Raw genomic sequence first — 24349 nt, 5'->3', positions numbered from 1 at the left:
TACTTCCTTCTTTTCCCGCAAAAAGAAACTGGTTATTATTTGTCTCCTCCTGACCGGCTATTTTAATGCGAGAGAGAGAAAGGATGCATAGAAAGGCAGGGAGGTTAACCAGATGTAATTCCGGTTGGCTACCCTGCATGGCGGGTAGGGGGATAAAAAGAGAAATAGAGCAGAAGGGGGGAGACAGAGAAAGAAAGACGAGCACAAACAAACCGCGTACACTATAGAGCGGTAGGGCGCGGCGTTCTTAAAGTCTATCGTGAAGGCCCGTAGACCGCAGGAACCTTAGTAACTTTTAGTTCCATTAGCGGACGTTTATCCAATTGGTCCAACACTCTGTCACAATACTTGTCTTTCGGCATTATAGCTCGGGCAGACACAGATAATGTGTGCCAGCGTCTCATCACTATTGCAAATGTCGCACGTGGGGCTGTTCGCCATTCCAACAAGGAAAGCATATGAGTTCGTAAATGCAACGCCACATACATACAGTACAGCATGGTCTGTTCATGTCGTGGTAATCCAGGGGGTAGATGCATCTGTATATGCGGAGACAATGAACGCAAACGGCACATGGAGAAAGTGTTCGAGTCTCACAGGGCCAAAGCACATTCACGGGACATCAATCACAGTCCAGCTGCAGCGTCTGTTCGCGAAAGTGGAATGAAGACACATTGACCACTTTCACGTGCATATAGGGCGGCGGCGTCGGCGTGGTCATTCCCGCTGATGTTGCTAATAGCATTCTTTGCCTACCTAAGTCGCTTTGAGGCCTTCTGCCTGTCTATTTATCTATCTCTTTCTATCTAGTTATCTATCTATTAATGTATATATATATCGAGAGAGAGAGAGAGAAAGATAAGACGCAGAACTTCACGGTGATCTTAGACTCATTTACAGAGAAAGAACATGCGCGTTCTTTGTCTACCTGAAGATGTAAAGAGAGCATTGCGATAATTTCCTATATCCCTTGAAAAGGGTCGGTCAACCGACCGAAGCTGTTGGGTCAATAAACCTAAGATAACCGCAAAGTTGTGCTTTTCATCTTTCTAAAATACCCTTGTCCCACTGAAAAATACAGTTACTACACATACACCTGTCTTTCTAATGATCTATCCATACTATTAAGCCGACCCAGTGACTCAAGTTGTGTACCTGCTTGGGTCGCTAAGTATGTGCTCCTGGTCGTGATGCGGTCGTGGTCGTTCCATTGTCCTCATTCACGCCTTGTGATCTTACTATCGTCATTCCGTCCTCACCACGCCTTCTACCAGGACCCTGTCGCCCAAGTTGTCTAATTGTTAGGGCCTGTAGGATACGGTCTCCTTGTCGTGAGCCGTCGTGATCATTGCGTCATCGTAGTTCCAGTTTTGTCATCTGACTCGTCATGTCGTCGTCATCACGCCATATTCACCACAAAGTCGTCGTCCCGCTGTATATTTATCAATGTCATCACTTCAGTAATGCCACGCCATTGTCGTCATAGAATCGTCGTCCTATACCCTCGTCGTTCTTCCATCTACGTCAAGATTTATTCGTCCTTATATTGTAATCACGCTGTCGTCATTCAATTATGATAAGAGCGCCCTTGTCATGCCGTCATCACCAGTCGCTATCATGCCTGCATTGTCAGACCATCGCTGTCATGCCATCGTGGTCGTGCCATCATCGTCACTTCAGCAACGTCATCCGCCTCTCGTCATGCCATCGTCATCATACAGGTTATTTTGATACAGATGCCGTCGCGCCGTTTTCCTCATGCCATCTTATCATCGTCATCACTGCATTCATCATCATACCATGGTCGTCATGACATCTTCGTCGCGCTGTCGTTTCACCATCGTCATCACTTCAGTTTCGAATTCCCATTCGTCGTCATGCCGTAGCCGTCACACCACCTTCGTCAATCCTTCGACGTCACTCCTTGTTCGTCATTCTATTGTAATCACGCCGTTGTCATTCAATCGTGATTATGCCGTCGTTTTCATGCCGTCTACGTCACTGCGTCGTGTTCGCACGGACGCTGTCATACATCCGTTGTCATACCGTCGTCATCATGCTATCTCGGTCGTGCGATCGTCGTCAGTGTAGCTTCGTTCGGTTGTCATCATACCGGCGTCATCACACCATTGTCACCATCTCATTGTCCCCGTGTTGTCGTCATCGCGTTTTCGCCGTTATACCATCGTCATAATTTGGGAATCAATATCATTCCTTCCTCCTCATTCCATCGTTACTGCTTTGGCGCCATACACTCGTCGCCGTGACTGCATGCTCATGGGTTATCTTGGCAACCAAGTGCCATAGCAGAGTGGTACAAAATAAGAGTATGTGGCCTATAGTCGGATCAAAGAAAACCTCAGAAAACCACTACATGTGTTGAATAATCTGGAGTTAATGGATGGTGTCCTGTCACTACATTGCTCGATTGCAATTCGCATTACTTTCGACAGTCATCGTGGCACGATTTCTGCCGTTTCTTTTCATTTATACATTCTATCTCTCTTTTACTACAATGGGTAATTTAGGAAGGTGATTTCTGCGTGCTATTGTGCCTGATTTTTATTTTTTTGCTGCTTCTGAGGAATAGACATGATGATGCAAATGATTTTTAAGTACCTAGGGCAGATGTTTCATTTGATTAATGGCAAACGTTCCATACCAAGCTGAATAGAAAAAGTGCAAAATCTTGAAGTAGCAGGTCGTCCGACTCTTCTTGCGCACACGTGCTTTTATTGAACGAACTAATATGCTTAGGCTGATGTTCATCCAGTGTGATTTTCTTGGCTGAATCTCTATTTCAGAGACCTGCACATAAAGAAAAGAATGTTTTAAAACAAACACAACTTACGGCTGGTCATGCTGGCTGTCGACATAATGTAACGGAACGTATAGGTGTTCTGGGAAATATGGCGCCTAGGACGTGTTTTCGGCTCTCACAATGGGTTGCTGAGCTAGTACGCAGCAAAAGCATGTCCTTTCAGATCTGTTTGTGCTATCCAGAGAGAAGCATCGCTGGGGCACGAATTTGGACACCACCTGTTATGGTGCGAAGAAATGCCCGACCGCCGCCTTGACTAATCTTAAAGGCTCGATAGATTGGTTTATTTTGTGTGATACTGAAGATGCTCGTAAGGTACCTTTGCCGGCTTTCTACAACATTTGAGTGTCGTATAACTAGGCAGGAATGATAAAAACTAGTCCGATTTAAAGTGCACATGAACAGGTAGATGAACATTCTAGTGCTCATGCGTCTGAATACAAGATAAACGCAGCGGGAGCGTTAGGACACTAGACACAATTTGCGCATAAATATGTAGCTAAAGAATAAGAAGCAACTCAAAGACAGGTAATATGCAGTAAAGGAAAGGATTGAATCACAAATGCAGGGAAATGTTGACACAGTTGCACAATTAGGACAGAAACTGATAAGTTAAATACAAAAAAATACTTATCAGGTGTTTCTAAACAGGAGTGTCGAGGTTATGCTTTTCCTCGCATGTACTTTTTTGTGATTCACCCTTTCATAGTGGTGGTTGTATGCAACAATATGTATGAAAAAAGTCAGAGAACTCTTAGAGTGGAAACGCACACACGTTCGGCTTCGCGTTATACTCACATCTATATATCGGTGGGCAGGGTGCTCTGATGCATTGTACTTGTTGGGGTACGCAGCGCTGACCAACACGACACACACGACCCTGCTCGTAAGACAAAAACAAACTCATAGAATGAACATGAATCAGGCGTCGCTATCAACATTTGTTTTCTTGAATTTCGAATTGGCTCCACTGAAACACGCTATCTCAGACATTATAAAATTGAAGTACTATTATAGAGTGTAGAAAAGTGCAGTGTGCTACTACTTAGACACATCGTAAGTGATTTGAATATAATGTTTTCTCGTCATAATTTAAGAGCTGAATGAAGAATTAGAATGCTTAATGTAGTGTTCGCTTGAATGTTAATGTTTGTCGAGCGTGTGGAAAAATCGGCGCAGATACAAATGGAACCATTTCAGGCGCAATGTAGAGCAAATAAGTTAAAATAATAATACATTTTACATTTATATCTTTACTGATAAATTCCATGTTGTATTTTCAAAATACTTATTTCAGTATAATTCACATGCGCATGATGACGGATCAGATAAGTTCGCGGTCAAAGCTATGTCTCGATACCGCGTATATTTACTCTCTAAACATTTGGTAGCAGCACCGTATAGGTACAATAAAATATTATAGGATTTGTCTTGATGTGTGCTATAACATACCGGTACAGCTCCAATACGATGTGCAGGAATTTACTATAAGCTATTTATGTTCTCTTCTCAGGCATTCAGATTCCTTACGCTAAGCCATGCTTCGCATGTGACACACTGCAATAACACTGAATCACCGAGGTACGCTATCCCCGGCGGTCTATCTGTGACGAAAGTAGGGCAATGATAAAATGTCACTGTCGAGGTCCTTTGACAAGTTTTAATGAAGAATTTGTAAAGGTCAATACATTTTACATGTTGCGGCGCCAGTCAACTGTGCATTCTAGATACTAATGCGAGCGCATTTAGATTTTTACTAAGTTGAGCTCGCAGTTGTCGTTCATCAAGCGCGCTTCAGAGGTTCACTACTTATTGCCGAGACATGTGTGAAATTGGGCGTGTGGTTTTAAAGGTGTTATTCCTGCGTGGAAATCTTTTTTCGGCTTCAAGATTGCTTTAACCGAATCGTCACAGTCTACAAGTCTGAGATTCATATTCTAGATAATATGTATAGAAACAGTGCACTTATTCCATTAGTCTTTCGAAACTTATTGAAAATGCAGTTTTGCAGTTCTTACGGAAATATGGTTACTGAGATATGACCAGTTAATACTAAATGGGCCAGAATACTGCGTACTTGCAGCGTTTAGACCCCGGTGGGTCATTGGTGTCTGTAACATTGTGCTTCTAATGACAAGCAAAACTTTGCTTAATGCCTTAATAAGCTCTAAGAGAACTTTATGATCTTGTATATTGGAGCTCTCACCAAAAATATGCCAATTAATCCTTTAAAATTTGGAGATATGTAACGGTAACTATTTGTCAGCTGTATACAACCATTATGCATTGTAATGTATGCTGAAAACGCGCAGCGATAGTGTTTCAAGCTGATTTCGCTGCCTGTGGGCATACAACTCAGCATTCCTCAGACACAAAACTTTTCCGAAGGCTGCTGTCAAATGAAAAAAGAAGAAAATTGTATTCCCTTTGTCCAAAGAGAGAGCAGTTGTCGACTGGGAAGCGCATGGAAGCGCTTACCTTTTGATCTTGCATCTTGTGCACCGAAGCGCCAGATGGGTCTTTGGATTGCTTTCCCGCACTGATGCGTCAAGAAAACGACTATGCTGCTGCCTTTCACGTTCTCACGTCATGTGTCAGCACTTTGTTCCATCTGCTAGCTGTCCATACCAGAAACGCCCAGAAGTAACTAGCACTTTAAAAAACAAATGCTTCACACAGCACAAATTAACATTGGTAATTTGTACTGTAACATACAAATGCCGTTAAGACAAGTAATTACATTCTTAGCGTAAGTAGCACCTTTATAGAGCACAAAGGTAGTTTCCTATTAAGCTTTCTATTTCTCCTTAACTATCAAGGCAAGTGCACTTACGCCACAGCTCTGGCCGCCACCAGGACGTGGAAATGAACCACCTCCTCCGGGTCGGATCCCGGGTCCCCCAGGGAATCCTTGTCCCCCCGGTCTACTTGGAAATGTGCCCGGCCTTCCAGGAAGCGGGCCCGGTCGGCCCAAAGGTGGTCCAAGCGGTCTCCCGAGTTGACGCTGAGCTTCCGTTAGCAGCACTGCGGAGACCTTGATAGTCAATTTGCGAGCTATGCTACGAGGATAACAATTCAACAGAAAAGTCTTCAAAGTGGACGAACACTTATGGAAAGACCCTTGGTATCAAAGTTAATGTTCTCTCAGTTGGAGACGCAGATCCCAGCGTTATTTTGTTCATACACTGCATCTGCATGTAGGCTTCAGTTGCAGACTTTCTCATAGCAGCTAATTCACTCATTTATGTGTGAAGCAAACAGAACACTCAACACGACAGAGGAGACAGACACAGACGAAAAAAGTGCCATTTTTTCGTCTCTTCTGTCGCCTTGGTGGCCCCGCTTGGGGTCCATGTCACGTAGTGCAATACATACTGAGTGATAAGTCTGTTTGCGTCATTTCACATCACTTCTATTAGTTAAGTTGAATTTTAATTGAGTGTTCTCACTTCATTCACTTCCAGTAGGCTTCTCAGTCGTTATTACATAATGTGAAAGACACGGCGAAAAATGTGAAGAATTAAAATATGAGAAACAGCTTAGCACTGTTTTTCACAATTTGGAATCACACCAACTAGCCAAGCTCTCTGTCGACATACTCGTTGCGATCCAAGTACTTCCGCTCTTTATACAGAGTTTAATATATACAAGTACATGCAGACAGATGTCTTATCTTGAACTGCCACATGGAAGCCGCCAGGCTAAAGCTATCAGCAAAAAACAAAAATCTGTGCCACGCAATTTTTTACCTGACTTGCCTGATCTACCACGCGTTTTTAAAACGCCTGTTTCAATGTTATGGCTGGCGTACGTATCACATCTTTAGCCTGGCTTCCTCTGGCAGAGTTACAGCACTTGAGGCGGGTATTTCTGTCGTGTCAGTTGTTATAGGGAACTTTCATTGAACCGTGTCCCTATTTGCCGCGTATTTTTACTTTAGAAGTGCGAATGCGAATGTAAAGCGGTGACGTTGTTTGCTACCAATGTTGGGTGTGCCTCGGAGTGATGGCGGTGAACCTATGCAATGCTACAGGACATAAGCGACTTGTACTTATTGTTATCGCATTTGACGTCGTACTTGCGAAGCGCACGCAAATTAAAGAGTCGGAGGCCGAGATGGAGGAACATGCAACGCGCAACAGTCCAAGGGCGGCGGAACATACCTGCTGAGAGAACAATGACCAGTGTCAGCGTAATTCTCTTCATAGTTGCGTTAGTTGCGTTCTCGGTGCGTGCAGGCTAGTGGCGATCGAAGACTAAGCGGCAAAAGTGTGGCGGTCAGTTCTTCCCAAGACGTTTTTATTGCGGCTGCCGGAAGTCTTACAGGAACGCTTGCAGAGCGCGATCACATCCTTGCATCGCTCCGGGCGGCCTGCTAAGTGGCATCTTTAGAGCAACTCGTCTTACTTAGCCTTGTACGTAAGTAGGCTGGCGGGAGCGTGGAGCTATGTGTGAGCGGCTGTCTTATAAGGCATCTTTCGCATGGAGGGAGGAAGGAGTACGCACTTACAAGCAGTGTGGCATTGAACCAATCGTTTGCGATTCGAGCGGCGTTTGCGCGGCACGTGTCGGCTAAAAACATCCACAACCTTGTGCTTCTTTCTGTCGCTGGACCTACTGACCTGCAGATCCCGTACTGAATGACAGGTAAAGCTTCACTGATTAGTCACCTAGCTTTCAATTACTGAAAAACATTGATTAGTCCGCTAGCTCTCTAATACTAAATCGCTATGTTGTATTTAAGCTCTGTGTAGGAGACCGCTTCTGTCAGCGCCCTTCAAAATTTTTATGGCAGAATTTTTTACCCTTGTCGAAAGGCATTCAGTGCTGTGCAGTCTAGTCGGTAAAGTCTTCTCGTTGCGTAAAAGAGTCAAATAGTGTCGGAATTCAACGTCATAAGTCATGAAGACTGCACTGTTGGGCGGCTGCAGTAAGAATATTTATGAGCGCTCGAAATTGTATTAGAATAAAGCCGTAGCTGGTAATTATCCGCCAATACCAGAGGTACACGATTTATTGCACGAAGGAAGGTCATATTCTACGGGTCATATTCGCGCAAGGAGTGTATTTCTTGCTGCCGATGTGATATGATGCACGCTAAATAAACTGCAAATGTCCACAACCTTGTGCTCTTTTCTGTCGCTGGACCTACTGGCCTGCAGATCCCGTACTGAAGGACACGTAAAGCTTTATTGATTAGTCACCACAAGCACGTCTGTTCAAAAGAAATGAACGGTTTCGCTGGCTGTTTCAAGTTAGCCACCACCTCACATTAAAGAACTGTGTCGCCAGTTATAAACACGAGCAATAATATGTGGCATAATGTTTGAATAAGATGCTCCTTAAATTTATTTGCGTAGAAATATACATACAACGTTGTCTACATCAGCATTCAGTTCAAATACGTTACATAATAGTTAGCCTTGTACCCGGACTAGCTGGTATGCTACATATTATTTTGTAGTCTAAATTGAATACGAACTAGCATAGTCATGCACTTCTGCGAGTATGACGCAATTCTTTATTATGAGGTGGTGACTAATTTGAAACAGACAGCGAAACCGCCCTACATTTCTTTCGCACAGAAGTATTTGAGGTGTCCATTCCTTCGAACATAATTGCGGTGCTTAAATTGTCTCATAGCTGGTTTTCCCATATTCTTAGGGCTTTCTTATTAGCCGCCAAGTCTAGATCGCTGTTTTATATTTCTTGAACAAAGTTTTCTTAACGTTGTTTGCTCTCACACGAGTGCCGCTTGATAGCACAGCTGGGATATTAAAAAAAATTATAATAATCAGCTAACTTAAATTGATTTGTTACTGCTTGAGCAATACTTAAAGCTACTACCTATGGAAGAATGTTTTTACATTTGGATAATTCGATCGAATCAGAACTTAACTTTTCTCACAATGAAGGTTTGATGCTATAGCTTGGCGTTAGGAATTACTTAACTGTGGGGTATATGACTTTTACCTCGCCACACATTCACTATCCCTTCGGTTTTTTATTGCGTCTTGCACTGTTTAGATAGTGCTTTATGTCTAGCACTGTCTTACGATGAGACATGTGACGAAACTTTGTGCGACATGCGGCAATCTTTGGGCTTTGCTTTCTGCTCTCGCATTGGGGAAGTGGTGGGCAATGAGCTCCGATGCACACAACCTGTTTATAAACACAACGCTGTTCCAAGCGGCAGACTTGCCTCAGCTTTAGTGGAAACAAAGCGCTGCTTGCTGCTCACTTCGCACATCCAACAGAACGGTCTTCATATATTAGCTGTAATAACGCTTAATAGCTGTTGAAACATCTACGCATGTTCACTGCCTCAACCAATAAGCCTGCGTAACTATAGGTGGACAGGCTGGTTAATGTACCCTGGTCGAACAACATATGAAAAAAAATTCTCTTCCACGCACTGCGGAATCATAGAAGCTTTATAATGAAGAAAAAAGAAAATAATTACCATGACTTCTTTCCGTCTATTTTAACATAAACAATCGACTGGAGTTGTAATAGTTGCGCTCACAAGTCACAAGGAAAGGTGGACGACACAGACGCTCACCTTGCAACCTTAAGAAGCAATTTGTCAACGTCATAACACTTTTAATTCAGAGTGCCATTGAGGTTGTAAGGATGACCAAACGATAAGTAAACATAAGCCTTAAGTGCATAGCATTTAGGAATATAAGCCACCCTAATTAGGATTTTAACATTGTTACAGAGCAAAAATATTCGGCTGAGATTGCTAACATTATGTATGCATTCTATTTCGTCTTTCTACCAGTATTCAATAGATATGAGCGAATACTCGCATTCGAATGACGAAACAAATATTCACCTCTTCGGTTCATCATCGCATGGAAAAAAAAGTTACTGTTAGTAAATATCACTCTTTTTCGAATAGTTTTAAATATTTCAGCATGGTCAACAGTACTTAATAAACATACAATCGGAGCAAAATTACTATAAATTTCATTGCTTGGGTCATAGTATCGGGATAAATTATGATAAATTGCGTATGTCGCTCAGGAGTCCACACTTTACGAGCTGCGCCGCAATCTAACACACTACGAGGACTCCTGAGTATGCGGAACTGCTGCGTTATTGTTCCTAATGCTCCGTTTCTGCATTTATTAAACAACGCTTCCTAATATGTAATCTAAAAAAGCGCACTAACGGTAATTATAATAGGATATAGACCTTCTTTTTCAATATTGCCGTAAAGAGTGGTTTCATATAGAAAACGATTCGGGAATTGTTGATGCACGGTTCGGTTTGTTTCTGGTACTGATTCCTATTCGATTCGGTCTCAAACATAGCTGTTCCACATCCCTAATAGGTTTTTCAAAATATTGATCTCTACGTGCTTTCCGCTTGAATATGTTGTGCTGTTTTAAGGAATAAACTTCCACGAGCAGGTATTAAAACGCTCGGGGTAGATACTTCATTTAGTTAATACCTTAAATTCAACACCAAGCTTTAAAAAAAGAAATAGCAGGTTGGATTAAGTTCTTTATGAGCCTAAGTTACTATATTGAGCGAGCCAGTAGGTTGATGTGGTTGATGTCCATTCATTGTGCTTTTCAGTGCTGTAAATTCAATCATCTTTGTCGACACCAGCATACACAGAACAAGGATGGTAGTTTACTGCAAACACAAGTCCCGTTCAGTTTATTTTCCTTAAAGACCCCTGACTTCAGGGGTATTACATAAGGGGTGGGTACAACATTTGACTTTACACTTGTTCAAGTAACATATGCAAACACAATGTGTACACATATACATATTCAAGTACATGCACACATGTATACACATAACACTTATATATGTACATACACATACACGCATGTAAATACAAACAACATATATAATGAAAATTCAAGTACAACGTAGTTGCAGATGGTCAGTGACCTCTTGTAAAAATACGGATGGGCAGATTATTTCGACAATGGCAGGAGGGAGGCCGTTCCAGTCTGCCGCCATGCGGAGAAAAAACGAGGCTAAAAATGTTGATGTTCGTGAACGTGGTCGTGAAACCTGTTTCGAGTAGCTGGTTCGGTATGATATGCGCGATGCGAGCGTGATATAAGGTGCTTGGTGAAGGGTAGGACTGTAAAAGAATTTGTGGTAAAGACAGAGGGAAGCGATGCGCCGACGCAAAGAGAGGTCTGGAAGCCCAGATAGTAATTTCAGTGACGTGACGCTGATGTCATATGAATATGAAGAATGGATGAATCGAGCGGCGCGGTTTTGTACAGCTTCAAGAGCATCGATGAGATATGCTTGATGCGGATTCCAGACTGCGGAGGGATAATCAAGTTTCGGTCGCACAAGTGATGCATAAGCAAGTAATCTTACGTGATTTGGAGCGTTCCGCAAATGACGTTTTTAAAAACCTAAAGTTTTGTTAGAAGCTGAAATGATGTTATGCACATGCGTACGCCAAATCAGATCGTTTGACACAGTGACACCGAGGTATTGATAAGTGTTAGTTGATTCTACAACCAAATTATTAATTGTGTACGCAAACCTCCGAGGGTTATGGCTGCGGGTGAACGACATGCTTTTGCATTTGTTAACGTTTAATGTCATTAACCAAGTGGTACACCATTCTGAAATGTTAGCAAGGTCACTTTGTAGCGTTAGCTGATCCGGAGTGTTTATTACGGCGCGGTAGATAACAGTCATCGGCGAACACGCGTATATTACAGGATACATGCAAAGGTAAGTCGTTGATATAGATTAAGAATAGGAGCGGGCCAAGAACCGATCCCTGGGGGACGCCTGACGTTACTGAAACCGGAGTGGAGAGGTGGTTATTTATAACAACATATTGCGATCGATTAGTAAGAAATTCTGTAATCCATGTTAAGTACAGTAGGATGTAAATTTAGCTGGGAGAGCTTCGCAAGCAATCGTTCGTGAGGAACTTTATCAAACGCTTTCGCATAATCAAGAAAGATAGCGTCAGTCTGTACTTTACCATCCAGGTTAGTGTGGATGTCGTGTAGAAAAACGGCAAGCTGTGTTTCACATGACAACCCCTGCGGAAGCCATGTTGTGAAGGATGACAAAAGTGATTGCTGTCAAGGAAATTAATTATGTGGGAGTAGATCACATGCTCCATGATCTTACAGGGGACGCTTGTTTGAGATATAGGGCGGTAATTAAGTGGGGAATTTCTGCTACCTGACTTGAAGACCGGAACGACCTTCCCTGTCCTCCAGTCGTTTGGAATGACTCCTGAAGAAAGTAACTGTGAGACATTGTGAGACATTGTGTTTGGTGTTTTTCAAGATTTTAGAATTAATTTAGTCCAATTTCAAGTCAGGATCGTTGTTGCTGATGACATAAAACAATGTAATGAACCATGCTATAAGGAAACGCCTGTGTGTCGACTTGCCTAAACTGAAATCTTAGTATTTGTACGGATGATTGTGTGTTTATTTACAGATGCAGGTTGGCAGAGATGATCGATCGGGAAGATAGCAGTTGAGCTGCTGCTCCTCGCTGTAGAGACCGTCGCCATTCTCCTCTTCTTCAACCTCTCTCTTAACTCCTGTTACAATCCCCGTTTTGCAGACGAAGCCCGCTGGGAGAGTCATTGTTCAGTGACGGGATAATAGCGCTTAAGACGCGCAACGTGTGCAAGTTGGGTTTTGCTAGACCACCGACCTGTAGACAAGAGGCATGCGGCCACGTAAGTGAAATCACTCAAACGGTCTAAAACGACGAACGGGCCAACATAGTGCGACAGAAACTTGGGGCAAAAGTTGTGCCGGCGCTGTGGAGTCCAAAGCCACACTAAATCGCCTTTTTTCAAAAGAAACTAAAAGAAACTGATGTGTACTGTCGTACCACGGCTTTCAGCGGTTTAGGATGCCACCGTGCGAAGACGTGCTATCCGTCGGGCTTTGTTTGGCAAGGAAAAGTGTCTTGGCCATTGAATCTTCGATATATAGAGAAAACGGTAATATGGTGTCAAGGAAGGTCTGCGGGGATCGGGCATCAAGAAGGTACAAAAGGCTGTAATCAGTTGCTTCATGCTTCGTTCTGTTATACGCATACATTATGAATGGCAAGACGTCATCTCAGTTCTTGTGGTCAGAGGACACCTACATGACCAGCATGTTCGTCAGAGTTCGGTTCGTCCGTTCAACAAGACCGTTGGTCTATAGGCGATACGGCGTTGAGTGTCGGAAATGTACGCCGCACAGATGAAGCAGCTCTTCTACAACGTCGGCGACGAACTCCCTACTGCAGTCACTTATCACCACGCAACGTGGGCCATGGCGTAGAATAACGGAACTCAACAAGAAAGCTGCCACACAAGCAGCGGTGGATGAGCGTACTGCTGCTGTTTCTGCGTACCGAGTAAGATGGTCAACACAGGCGATCAGCCATCGGTTGTTATTCGATGACCACGAAAAGGGCCCAGTAGGTCGATACCAACTTGTAGAAAATGTGTATGCGGAGGTATCAGTGGGTGGAGAAGGCCTGATGGAACGCTTACAGGTCGCTTGTGGCGTTGGCACTGATCGCAGCTAACCACATATTGCTTTGTTGTGTGACACATCCTATGCATGCTACTGCGTGCGGGTGAATCCCAGATCATCATGCATCACACGTAGCACGTCACTTCGATTACTTTCTGACACAACAAGGAGGAAGGGAGTTCCACTCGTGGAGTAGTTGGTTTTATACAGCAGGCCGTCACGTATAGAAAACCGGCCACTGGCTTTGGGAGTGGAAACCGCGACAAAAAGAGGTTCCAAGATTACGTCATTACGCTATTCCTGCGGGAAAACGGCAACTTCGGGCAATTCAAAATCAATAGCAGTTAGATAGTCATCGGAGTGCGTCGCTGCCAATGGTAGGTGAGAATGGCAATCGGCGTCAGCATGACGTCACCACAAAGTCATATTCTTGAAGTCGTAAAGCCCATCGTGCCAGATGACCAGACGGATCTCGAAGACTTACAAGCCAGCATAAAGAATGGTGGTTGGTGAAGATCTTGAAGACCGTAAACATAGCAAATTTCAGAATAGAAAAAAGAGCCGCGACGCATTCTTGCTCTTTGACAGCGTAATTTCGCTCAGAATTGCTGACAACGACTCAAACAAGCAACAACATGTTCTGCCTCATTGTATCGTTGTAGGAGCACTGCTGCGATGCCTATCCCACTGGCATCAGTATGAATTTCAGTGGGTGAAGAAGGGTCGAAGTGACGCAGTACAAGGTCCGACTTAAGTGGGAACTTGAGTTGACGGAACGACGACTCGCACTTTGGCGTCCAATTGAAGGGCACCTATTTTGCGACAGACGCGTCAGTGGATGCATTATGCGAGGGAATCTCGGAACAAGGCGGCGGGAACATGAGCATAATCCAAGGGAACTTCGGAGCTCTCGTGTAGTCTGCGGTGGCTTGAAGGCGCTGACTGCCTCAATCTTCCGTGGGTCAGGTCACACTCCATCCGTGCTCACGACGTGGCCAAGAACCAATGTTTGGCGCTCATCAAACCGGCACTTTCCGGAGTTGAGAATCAAGCCAGCTTTCTCCCCGCAATCCAACACCAGGCTAAGAAAGGTGTTGTGCTCTTCAAACGTACGGCCGAAAATGATGAGATCATCCAGATAACTCAGACATATCTGCCACTTTACTTAAAAGTGGCGGGCGCGCTACAGAGCCCCAATGGTATAACGTAAAATTCTAATAAAGCGTCCGGTGTCACAAATGCGGTCTTCTCTCTATCAGCGGTATCCATGAGTATCTGCCAATAACCTGACCTTAAATCGAGCGACGAAAAGGAGGCAGCATGCAGGCAGTCAATTACGTCATAGATTTGTGGGAGCGGGTACACATCTTTCTTTGTGACCGCGTTTAGCCGCCTGTTCTCAATGCAGAGCCTCCAAGAGCCATCTTTTTTTTCTTCAACCGGATAACTGGCGCTGTCCACGAGCTCGAGGACTCTTGGATAACTTTTCCTTTAATATATCTTGCACTTGATCGGAAATAATCTTCCGTTCCGATGAAGACACTCGGTAAGGCTTCTGCCGGATAGGGTGAGCTCAGCCGGTGTCAATCCGATGGCGAGCGCGTGAAGATGGAAGAGTGGTACGGTTTTCACCTTGGAAGAAGTCAACCACGGAACCATGTCGGGATCCCACGTGTACCAAGGCTCTCGTTCACGTGAAGACAAAGACTTGCTCACCATGCTTCGAATTTTCGGTTCAAGGGGCAGATAGTTTGTTAGTTTGGGTAATTCGTCTCGTCGTTGACGACAGTAACGGAACTGTACGTATCGTATTCGAAGACAGCGAGCTTCATGTGTTTCGGAAGGAATATGCGCACGACAGAACAGTTTAGTGCTCACCACGACGTGGTTCCATTAGTTGCGGAAAGAACGCTACTAGGCGCAAATATGTCGTTCTTAACGCAGAAATCAGTTAGTGGTTGTACCATGTCATTAAATGAAGCACTGGTATCCCCAGAAGCGATGGCAGAAATAGACGCTAGAGGCCATGGACGCAGCGTCACCTCATCAGCAACAACAAATGTATTTTGATGACGTGGTCGTTCATCAACAATTTCTGGGACAAAGGGGCTGCTGACAGAAAGCTCACCGATACCGCAATCAAGAAATGCCCCGCTTCTTTTCAAAAATTCAATTCCCAGGATAACATCATGCCTGCACGGTTCAAGAACCCCAAATTCATTTGAAAAAATTGAGAGCCCTTCCACAACTGTGAAGATGGAAGCCAGCGAAGCCCTTACTATGGTGGGCCTACTATAGTGAATATTAATTTATTGAATTTATATATTCTCATTACTGACTATATTGAACGTCTTGGGCATGTTCATCAAAGAGCAAGGACACTGGCGTCTTGTTTTCGCCCGGTTCTATGGCCAATAAGCGCGTTTGCTGTGCCAAATCCGCCCCATCGTCATGGACTAGCGTAAGAGCCATAGCGTTCATAGACGCGGCACACTGCACGAATTCATCAGGATCCTGACGTCAGGATCCGGGAAGATGTGGTTAAACGAGCATCCATCCCATAGCGAGTCCAAAGAGCTACTGCTGATAACAGCGCTAGCGCGATCTCTACGTCACGAGACAAAGGGGAACATTGATTGCTGGGACGAGCCGCCGCCGAGTATCGCGAAACTTGTGAAAGAGGCATCGACGGTAGCGCGGGGGTATAACAATGTGCCATCCATCATCCGTTTTGACACCTGTGCTAAGTCACAACTGGCGAGAAACCGCCACGCACATGGACCCAAAGCACAACGCACATGGAGCCAAAGCTTATGTTGATAGTTTCTTTTTACACGCGGGCACGATCTTGGGGAACCTAGCCCATAACAGCTTCGATGTTAAACACTTCTCAGCTAGTAAAACATTCGCAACGCAAGCACCAAGGGGAAGAAGCATCTCGCTGTTTACACCACGAAATCTAGTTTGACCACCTACAGAAAACATCACTTTATGACGAACGCGGTTCTTGAAGGAAACGCTCATAATAGATATGAAAGCCTCCGGGGCCACCTAAGCCATGGTGTATACACCATCAATTAACACTTCCACTTTTTTTCGCAGCCTTGTTACCAGCAGAGGCATCTGTGTCGTATCGTTTCCGGCGACCTCACCTCCATCGGTCGCGCTGGCTAGTTTCCTGGCGGTGGTGGTGGTGATATTGAACGCCACCGCGGCGAGGGAGAGTGACGCTGGCGTGAAAATGGCGGAGTGAAACTGCGGTCGGAAACAGGAGAATCACTGCGGTGATTGCGTCGACGAACGTTGGTGGGGAAGGTCGTCACAAACGATCCTTGAGACCACGGATGGCTGATGTTTCGACTCTCGGGCCAAGATGACATCGATGGTGATTCATTCTACGTTGGCGTTTGGTGACGCTGGTGACAGAAACGAGAAATGCCCAGTGGCACCGCAGCTGTAACACACAGGAGGCTCCCGGCCGACTTCGTACCCTTGAAAAGACGCTCGGGCCGATAAGATCGCTCGTTTGGTTATGGGTAGCCATTGGACGAGTGACGCGGATATCGGAAGTATGGTGGTAACTAGACTCCTGGCTGTAATTCCGTTGCATCCGTGATGGTGTCCTCCCGAGGTATTGTTCTAAACCGATGGCAGCGATGGACAAAGGAGGTAGTGTTAGGCGGCAAAGCTGCTGAGCATCATGGAAGCCTATGTCGCTGGTGATTTCTGCGTCTCGACTCAGGTCTCCCTGCACGATCTGCCCAATAGTAGATGTGAGATCGAGTGATGGGCCGTCGTCTACGCTGGCAACAGTCGTAACTTTCGCAAGCTGGCCAAACTTTGGTGGGATGCGCCGTGTCTTGAGGGTCTCGAAAGTGCGGTAATGACGTATTACGTCGGCGACTGAGTTTCGGCTCTCCTTGTCGATGATGAAGTTATAAATATACTCCACGATTGCCTTCAACAAGTGGCCAACTTTGTCTTTCTCTAACATGCCATGATTGGCCATTATGCAAAACTTCGGTATGGCTTCTATATACGTTGTACATGTCTCGCCTGGAACTTGGGCGCTTTGAATCAGCGTTTGCTTTGCCTGCTTATTCTTCTCGACGGAATCGCCAAAACGCTCTTTAATTTCTGGCACGGAGCGATTTCATGTTGTAAGCCTATCATCGTGGTTATCGAATCACATGAGCGCCGTGTCAGTAAAAAAAAAAAAAAAAGCACAGTGTTTGAGAGATGGCTTACTCCGTCCCAATGGTAGTAGTAGTTGCTCACCCGGTTGAAGTGGGTGAGCCATTCGTCCAGGTCCTCGTCGGACTTGCCTGCAAAAAATCGATGCTCTATGAGGTGCTGGCGTTGCCAGGCACCAGCCACCGCTGAAACTGGTACTGAAGAGGCTGCTGAAGCTCTTAGAGTCCGGATTCCGTCTTCATCGCGTGACATCTCGACCACGAGCGGTAATGGAGGAAGTCCAGCAAGGTCGCGGCTTCGCCGAAGATCAGGCTGTTTAAGAACCGTGTTGGCATGGTCGAGCTACACCGCTACCCCACCAAAACTGTTTCCGATGATTGGGTATATATTTACAGATGAAGTCTGGCAGAGATGATCGATCAGGAACATAGCGGTTGAAGAGCTGCTGCTCTCTGCAGAAACCATTGTCGTGCTCCTCTTCTTCAACCTCTCTTTTACGCCGCGTTACAATATATTTGTTTCCTTAGTTATACTGCAAAGCTTCCAATTTTCTTGTGGCCCGCTTTTATTATTACTTACGGGCCATACGAGCACAGCCAGAAATTACCTAATTAAGATCTAGTGAAGTGGAATGCGCTAACGAATAAAACTATGAAAAATTAAGTGCCGATGAGCTTCAATCGATGTGAAAGGTAGTAAAAGCGTTTACACATTTTCCATAGCGTGCACCAGAGTCTACAGATAAAAAGCTAAAATCTATGGAAGAAAACAAATAACTAGATAGCTATAAGAATTAATGATATTAGCTTTATCGGACGTATAAACGCATACACATTCGCTTACTAAAATAACAAGCAAGGTGTGACGCCTGCAGAGGCAAACATAAACACAGCTCAATCGATAAGCGCGAACATTCGCTGTCAAAACGCTTGCGTGAGGAAGAGTGGCAGCGGCAGCGAGCGAATTGACCTTCGTGCTTCCTTTCACGTCAACGCGAATCAGGCAACGAGGACACATCGCACCTATCAGGTATCGGCGCACTTATACTCTATACTCATCACTCGCAGATCGCTTTCAAGATAGGGTCAGCGCGGCCGCACTCACCCGCTTGATACACAGCCGCCGCGGCAATAACCCCCCTGTTGTCTTTCGCGCGGTTGAAGACGGCGCGCTTCATCCCCGTCATCCTCCCTAGCACACGGGAGTTCAAGCCACCATCCTCGGCTCACGGTCGCACGCTTGAACTCGCACCTATGGGTCAAATTCGAAATATACGCAGAAGAATAAGCCCAATTCTGCGAAACAAGTGAACGAGACCAGACAGACCAAGCAATACATAAACACAAACATTTGAGAAACACCCGATGAACAGCTGTGAAAGACATCCGACGCACACTCGACACACAACAAGAAGCAACACTGCCAGTATATATAGCCACGATAATGTGGGCCTCGAAACGGCCTAGCGAGCAGCTGTAGTGTTTTCAGAATTACGACTCACAGGCTCGCACATATGAGATCGGCCTCTCTGAAGATCACATGAAACATAAATCCACACGGAACTGTTAACTTAGAATATTGAAAAAACAACGTTCATGGCATAATTTTTCAAACTTAGAATGCCATTCCGTGAGCGCTGAAGCGACTTCGCACACTGCCGGCGTCCGCGCCTAAAAAGTAGTGCGTTAATTACAGTACGCAAGAAAAATGTACGTGCGCGTGCTTCATGACAAAATTAGCTTCGTGCGAAAGAATTGTGGCGGGACAACAATTTATTACATGTGAGCATGACCCGTAGCAGCCTACGTAACACCGAAAATTGCGTAGTCATACATTTTTTTGACCGCACTACTTGCTCCGCGTCCAAGCAATGTCTCTCGGCTGTGAAACGGAGCCATATCGCTGATCTGGCAAACGAATCCTCACGCTCGGAGCCAGCAGGTATGCTCCTAAATCAGTATGTTGGATGGAGCATGATGTTAATGCAATATCCGAAGCAACGACGTGATCAAAACAGAATGGCGCGATAACAATTCAATTCACATCGCTCAGTAAGAAGCTTTATCACAGTACGTACTTACGTCCTACCGTATTTCTTGGGCGAGGATATCCGTACAGATTCATAAAAGAGTTGCTTGCACTACGGTCTAACTTACTGGCAGCACAGCACCGTGACGAAGTCGGAATATGGCATTCATGTGCGGCTATCACGGACGTTGTCGCTCGAACAGTGGCTGCTGTTGCCATTGCTACGCGGCACTTTACACCGGACGTTGTCAGAATATACTCAAAAGGACATAAAAGTGGTATTGAACACACTGAGGAATACAAGTCAAGGTCACACAACACGGAAGCACAGCCAGAAACCCGAGCCGACATCACGAGTCAACCGGCGGCTTCGTGGTCACAACTAAGCCTTTCTCCGCACTTGAAATCGTTGCTCTTGCATTCATCGTTGTCAGCAGAGTAATCACAGCTAACGCACATGAAGATGAGATACAGTGAGCTTCAGGCACGCCTATAACACTTTCTGGAAGGAAGTATAGGAAAGAAAATCGGCGAAACGCTGGCACGGAACGACACTTCACAGATACAAACAAACCGTCAGCCATGAGCACCGCCGACTCCGCCGAACGCGGCCGGTCGCTGGCGCGGCGCACAGCCTTATGGGAAGCACCACGTGACCAACCTGTTCCGGCGGGGGAGTTTTTTAAAGCTCCCTGTGCGGAGTTCCCGGGGAGAACAAAATTTTGAAGGCGGAATAAAATCACGTCATGTCCGCCCTTATCCTCCCACAGGTTGTGATCGGAGTGAAACGAGGGAATACCGTTGTATTCCTCCCACACATCGGAATAAATATTCAAGGATGGGAGTATATAGGGCACATGACCTTGTTAGAATTCCCATGTGGGGGTATTTTCGTTTACAGTGTACAGCCTACGGCACGCGGCCATGGGGTTATCGCGCTTGGACTTTATACGGAACATCATGGCGACGCCGATGGCGGACATGCACCTGGAGTGTCGATATAATTGCTATCGCAATAAACGCTGGAATATGCAGAAAAAAAAAGTGAAGTGCCTGAAGCGGAACCTCCCTGAAGATAAGGAAAGCGACACGAAACTGGGGGTGCGGCACAGCAGAAGCAGACGTTCATTCAAATGGCGGACTCATGAGACAAGTCTCATTCTTATTTCCTTACATTTTTGGCGCAGCCGTTACAACTTGAAGCTGATGTGGGTCCAGATTTGACTCGGCGACACCATTACGGACGCGGGTATGTCCAGAGTTACCAGATCGACGGTGAAGAGCCAGTACCCTTGGAACCTGGAGCCAGCTCAACGGACTTCCTTACCTGGGTCGCGACCAAGTCGGTTACAACTCTAGCCGGACTCGTTCAGCAATGTACCGTGAAAATTTGTGTCAATATGGAAGAGTACGTTAAGTTTTTCCAACCAGCTCACCTAAGATGGGCACAGATCGTCAACCAGACTTCACCGCAGTAATTCTGCAGCTCATCCAGACTCAACGCGAACTGTTAGAAGACCAATCACAGTTTATGTCTCCTATGGTACAAGCGATGTACCGTAAGCACTATCAGCGATTCACCACCGCAAAACCAGACAAGTTCGATCGGACATCAGCGGTTCTAGCTTCGTGGCGGGACTTCTACGAGTACGCTTGTTTGCAGAACCAGTGGGCCACTGACGAAGATAAGATATTTCACTTACCGTATTTACTCGAAAATAGGTCGAGCCCGAATATAGGTCGGCCCCTATATATTGTACTCTCCGAGAAATAAAAGAAAATATTCGAATATAGGTCAATCCATGTATTTTCAGAAACTGAAAAGTTGGAACATGGCACACCTTTATTTACAATAAGCGCGGCTCGGTCAGACGCTAGCTGCTGCCACAAGCCACAACCTCGTCAGAACTGTCAGGAAAGTTGTCTTCCACATGAAGCCTCAGTTCTTTCTCGAGAGCGCCGTGCCTTCCGGTTGCGGGGCGGCGAAAAGCACGACGCCGCCCGTTGCACGCAAAAGTTAGTCCCGCTGCTTCCTCCAACTCCTAATCAGCTTTTCATTCACGACGAACTAGCGCTGAGCGGCGCAGTTGGAGTTATCTGCAAAGAGTACCACTTGACAGCCGCGCAACAGCAAATTTGAACCGTCACGTAGAAATTATCGCAAAATGGCGACGAATAGGGGGAAACAGCCAAACAACCACTAAACAAGTGTGTTTCTTTCACAGAAACATTGCTGTGACTTATTAATTGCGCTATCGCTTTTGTTGGATTTTTAACTGCCGCAAGTTTCTTTTTTTTCAGTATTTGTGTTTTGCGCGACTGCGGCTTCGACGTATGGTATCGACGTACATGCCAGGGCGTTTTGGTTTGCGGCCATGGCCCTCACGGCTCCGGCAGCGGCCCTGTTCCACAGTGCAACTCCATTAACTTGGTACTGTAAGGAAGAAGTGCGCCGTGCAGAGCTCTGCAGCCGGATCGCCAGCGCTACGCAAACGGGGCTCGGGCTAGACGCTGTCCCTGGTGTGACTGACTAAGCCTACGCTGTTGCGCCTTCCTGTCGGCGTCATTCGTGTCGTCCACAGCCGTGTCGTACTTCTTTGCCAGACTACTTTTGTTAGCTTTGATCACGAATATAGGGCGAGATTCTTTGCTCACTAAGATAGGCCGATAGCTAATTATGGGTAACATTTCCGGAAAAAATAAAGGTCGACCTATATTCGAATAAATACGGTACGATTCTTTCTATATGGCACTGCAAGGAAGTAGTACGACATTCAGATTTTGGAACACGTTAGCGACGAGTGGAGTGAATGGAAGAAGAGTCTGCTGTCCTGTTTTTCTGGAAATGTAATGCAGCAGTGGAATAAGGCAATTGCATATAAGCACACTAGTGGCAGTCTCCGTGACTACCATTTTGAAGAAAGGAGCCTACTTCAACTCGCCGATCCCAATTTACCAGAAACATCAGCAGTGCCTCTTCTGTTTCTTCGTATGAGTAGAGTGTGCCAAACACAGCGAAAGCTCGGCAGGTCAAGACTGCAGAAGACATTCTTTAGTGTATAAAAGACATTGTTGTGGAAACCACGTCACGCGGTAGTCAGCGTGGAAGAATCGCCATCAGGCAGTCAAACAGCTATGGTACAGCTGTACCAAATGCACTACATAGGCCTAAACTTCCAAGTGTGAATCCCCTAAATTAACCTAACCATGGTGCACCTCAGCGGTTCGGAATGCCTAAAAAAATATGCAACTGTATTTCTGATGAAGGGCAACATTATCCGTGTGAGAATGATAGTAAATAGAAAGGAGGTAGACGTTCTTGTTGATGCAGGCGTGCCCGTCAGTTTGATAAACTCAAATTTGGTACAGAAAAGTCAAATCCGCAAAGACAAGATTATTGAAGTGCGCAGTTATGATGGAAAAGCCAAGCTCCTGAAAACTGGGCAGCAATTCCAGTTGAATTTAAAGCAGTTACTATCCCTATTGAATCAGTAGTAATGAACGACGTCGAGTTCATGTTCAAATTGTCAAGGCCAGATATGAAGCTCTTGCGGGTCAACATCTCTTGGCAGGATGAACTGACTATCGATCACGCACGAGATGAAGAGAACAGTGGAACGGGCGGAAATCTCTCAGTTGTGAAAACGTCAGAGGATTGGGCCTTACCCTCCTGCAACGTCGTTCCTTAAAGCGCCATTTAACTTACGAGACACAACTGGTGTACGTAAGAAGCCTTATAGTCTATCGCAAGAGAAAAAGATGTGGTTGAAGAAGGAACTGCATCAGATGCTTGCAGCGGGAGTTATAAGACCATCGATGTCGACATCTGCTTCGCTCATTATAATAGTGCCAAAGGAAGATGAAACATTCAAGCTCTGTACTGATTATCGTGTGATTAATAAGCATAGAGACCAGTTTCCATTTCCTATGCCACGCATTCATGACGAAACGGGGGATGCCACTGGTTTTCAGGAATTTACCTTTGGACAGGGTATTGGCAGATACCACTCCAGGAAGAGTACAAACAATACACAGCCTTTGTGACCCCATTTTATATATATGTGAATATGATTCCCCCGTTTGGGGGGCTGGAAAAATTCAAGGGAATGGTTCCAAAAAATGAACACTGTGTTGGAACCCGTCACAGGTAAATGCTGCAATGTGTACGTCGACGCCATCATTGCCTACTCTCGAGCAAAAGATGAACATGAGCTGCATTTATCACTGGTTTTGAATGCTTTGGCAAAAGCAAAGTTGAAGATGAATTTTAAAAAGAGTCGGTGGTTTTCCAAGGAAGGACATTTGACGGTCATACAAAGAGTGCGAAGGTAAAGCCCGTGCCGAGGAATAAAACTTTGACGAAACCTCGTGACTTGCACTCTTTGAGGGTTTTCCTTTATCTAGCTGGACACTTCAGGGTCTTCATCAAGGACTTGGCCATGAAAACACGGCGTTTGACAGCATTAACACAAAAAGACCCCCGTTCGTTTGGAGCAAGGACTACCAAGACATCAAGAACTAATGGAAACAATCTCATCAGATCCCGTCTTACTACTCCCTGACTTCAAGAAACTTTTTGAGTTGTATACTGATGCATCCCTGTATTCAACCGGCGCAGTCCTCTATCAACTAATTGTCAGTAAACCAACGGGGCGCCAGCTGAATGTAATCGGATATTACTGATACACCTTCAGGAAATCGGAAAGGAACTATAGTTCACGGAAAAAGAGGCATTGACTGTCGTAATGGTATTGCGGTACTTTCGCACTTATATCGAAGTAACTTGTTGACGGACAACCCAGCTCTGACT

General features: G+C 45.3%; 1 protein-coding gene across 5 annotated transcripts in view; it reads right to left on the bottom strand.

Annotated features, from left to right (window-relative positions):
- Window positions 1-24349, bottom strand: part of LOC119461402 (translation initiation factor IF-2) — a 61680-nt gene that overhangs the window by 16966 nt on the left and 20365 nt on the right. For 3 of the 5 annotated variants that reach the window (XM_049672621.1, XM_049672620.1, XM_037722696.2), the window contains 3 exons: window positions 5655-5845; window positions 3620-3701; window positions 2678-2808 (listed from right to left, as the gene is read on the bottom strand). In XM_049672621.1, the coding sequence (XP_049528578.1) occupies window positions 2801-2808; window positions 3620-3701; window positions 5655-5845 (281 nt within the window). In that variant the 3' untranslated portion in view covers window positions 2678-2800. Of the gene's footprint in view, window positions 1-2677; window positions 2809-3619; window positions 3702-5654; window positions 5846-6984; window positions 7371-24349 lie in introns of those variants that run through there. The other 2 variants (XM_049672622.1, XM_037722695.2) reach the window with 2 other exon arrangements.

This window comes from Dermacentor silvarum, chromosome 8, assembly GCF_013339745.2.
Source record: "Dermacentor silvarum isolate Dsil-2018 chromosome 8, BIME_Dsil_1.4, whole genome shotgun sequence".
NCBI classification, from domain to species: Eukaryota; Metazoa; Arthropoda; class Arachnida; order Ixodida; family Ixodidae; genus Dermacentor; species Dermacentor silvarum.
Note: the sequence above shows the minus strand (reverse complement) of the source record. Positions and strands in the feature narration are given on the sequence as shown.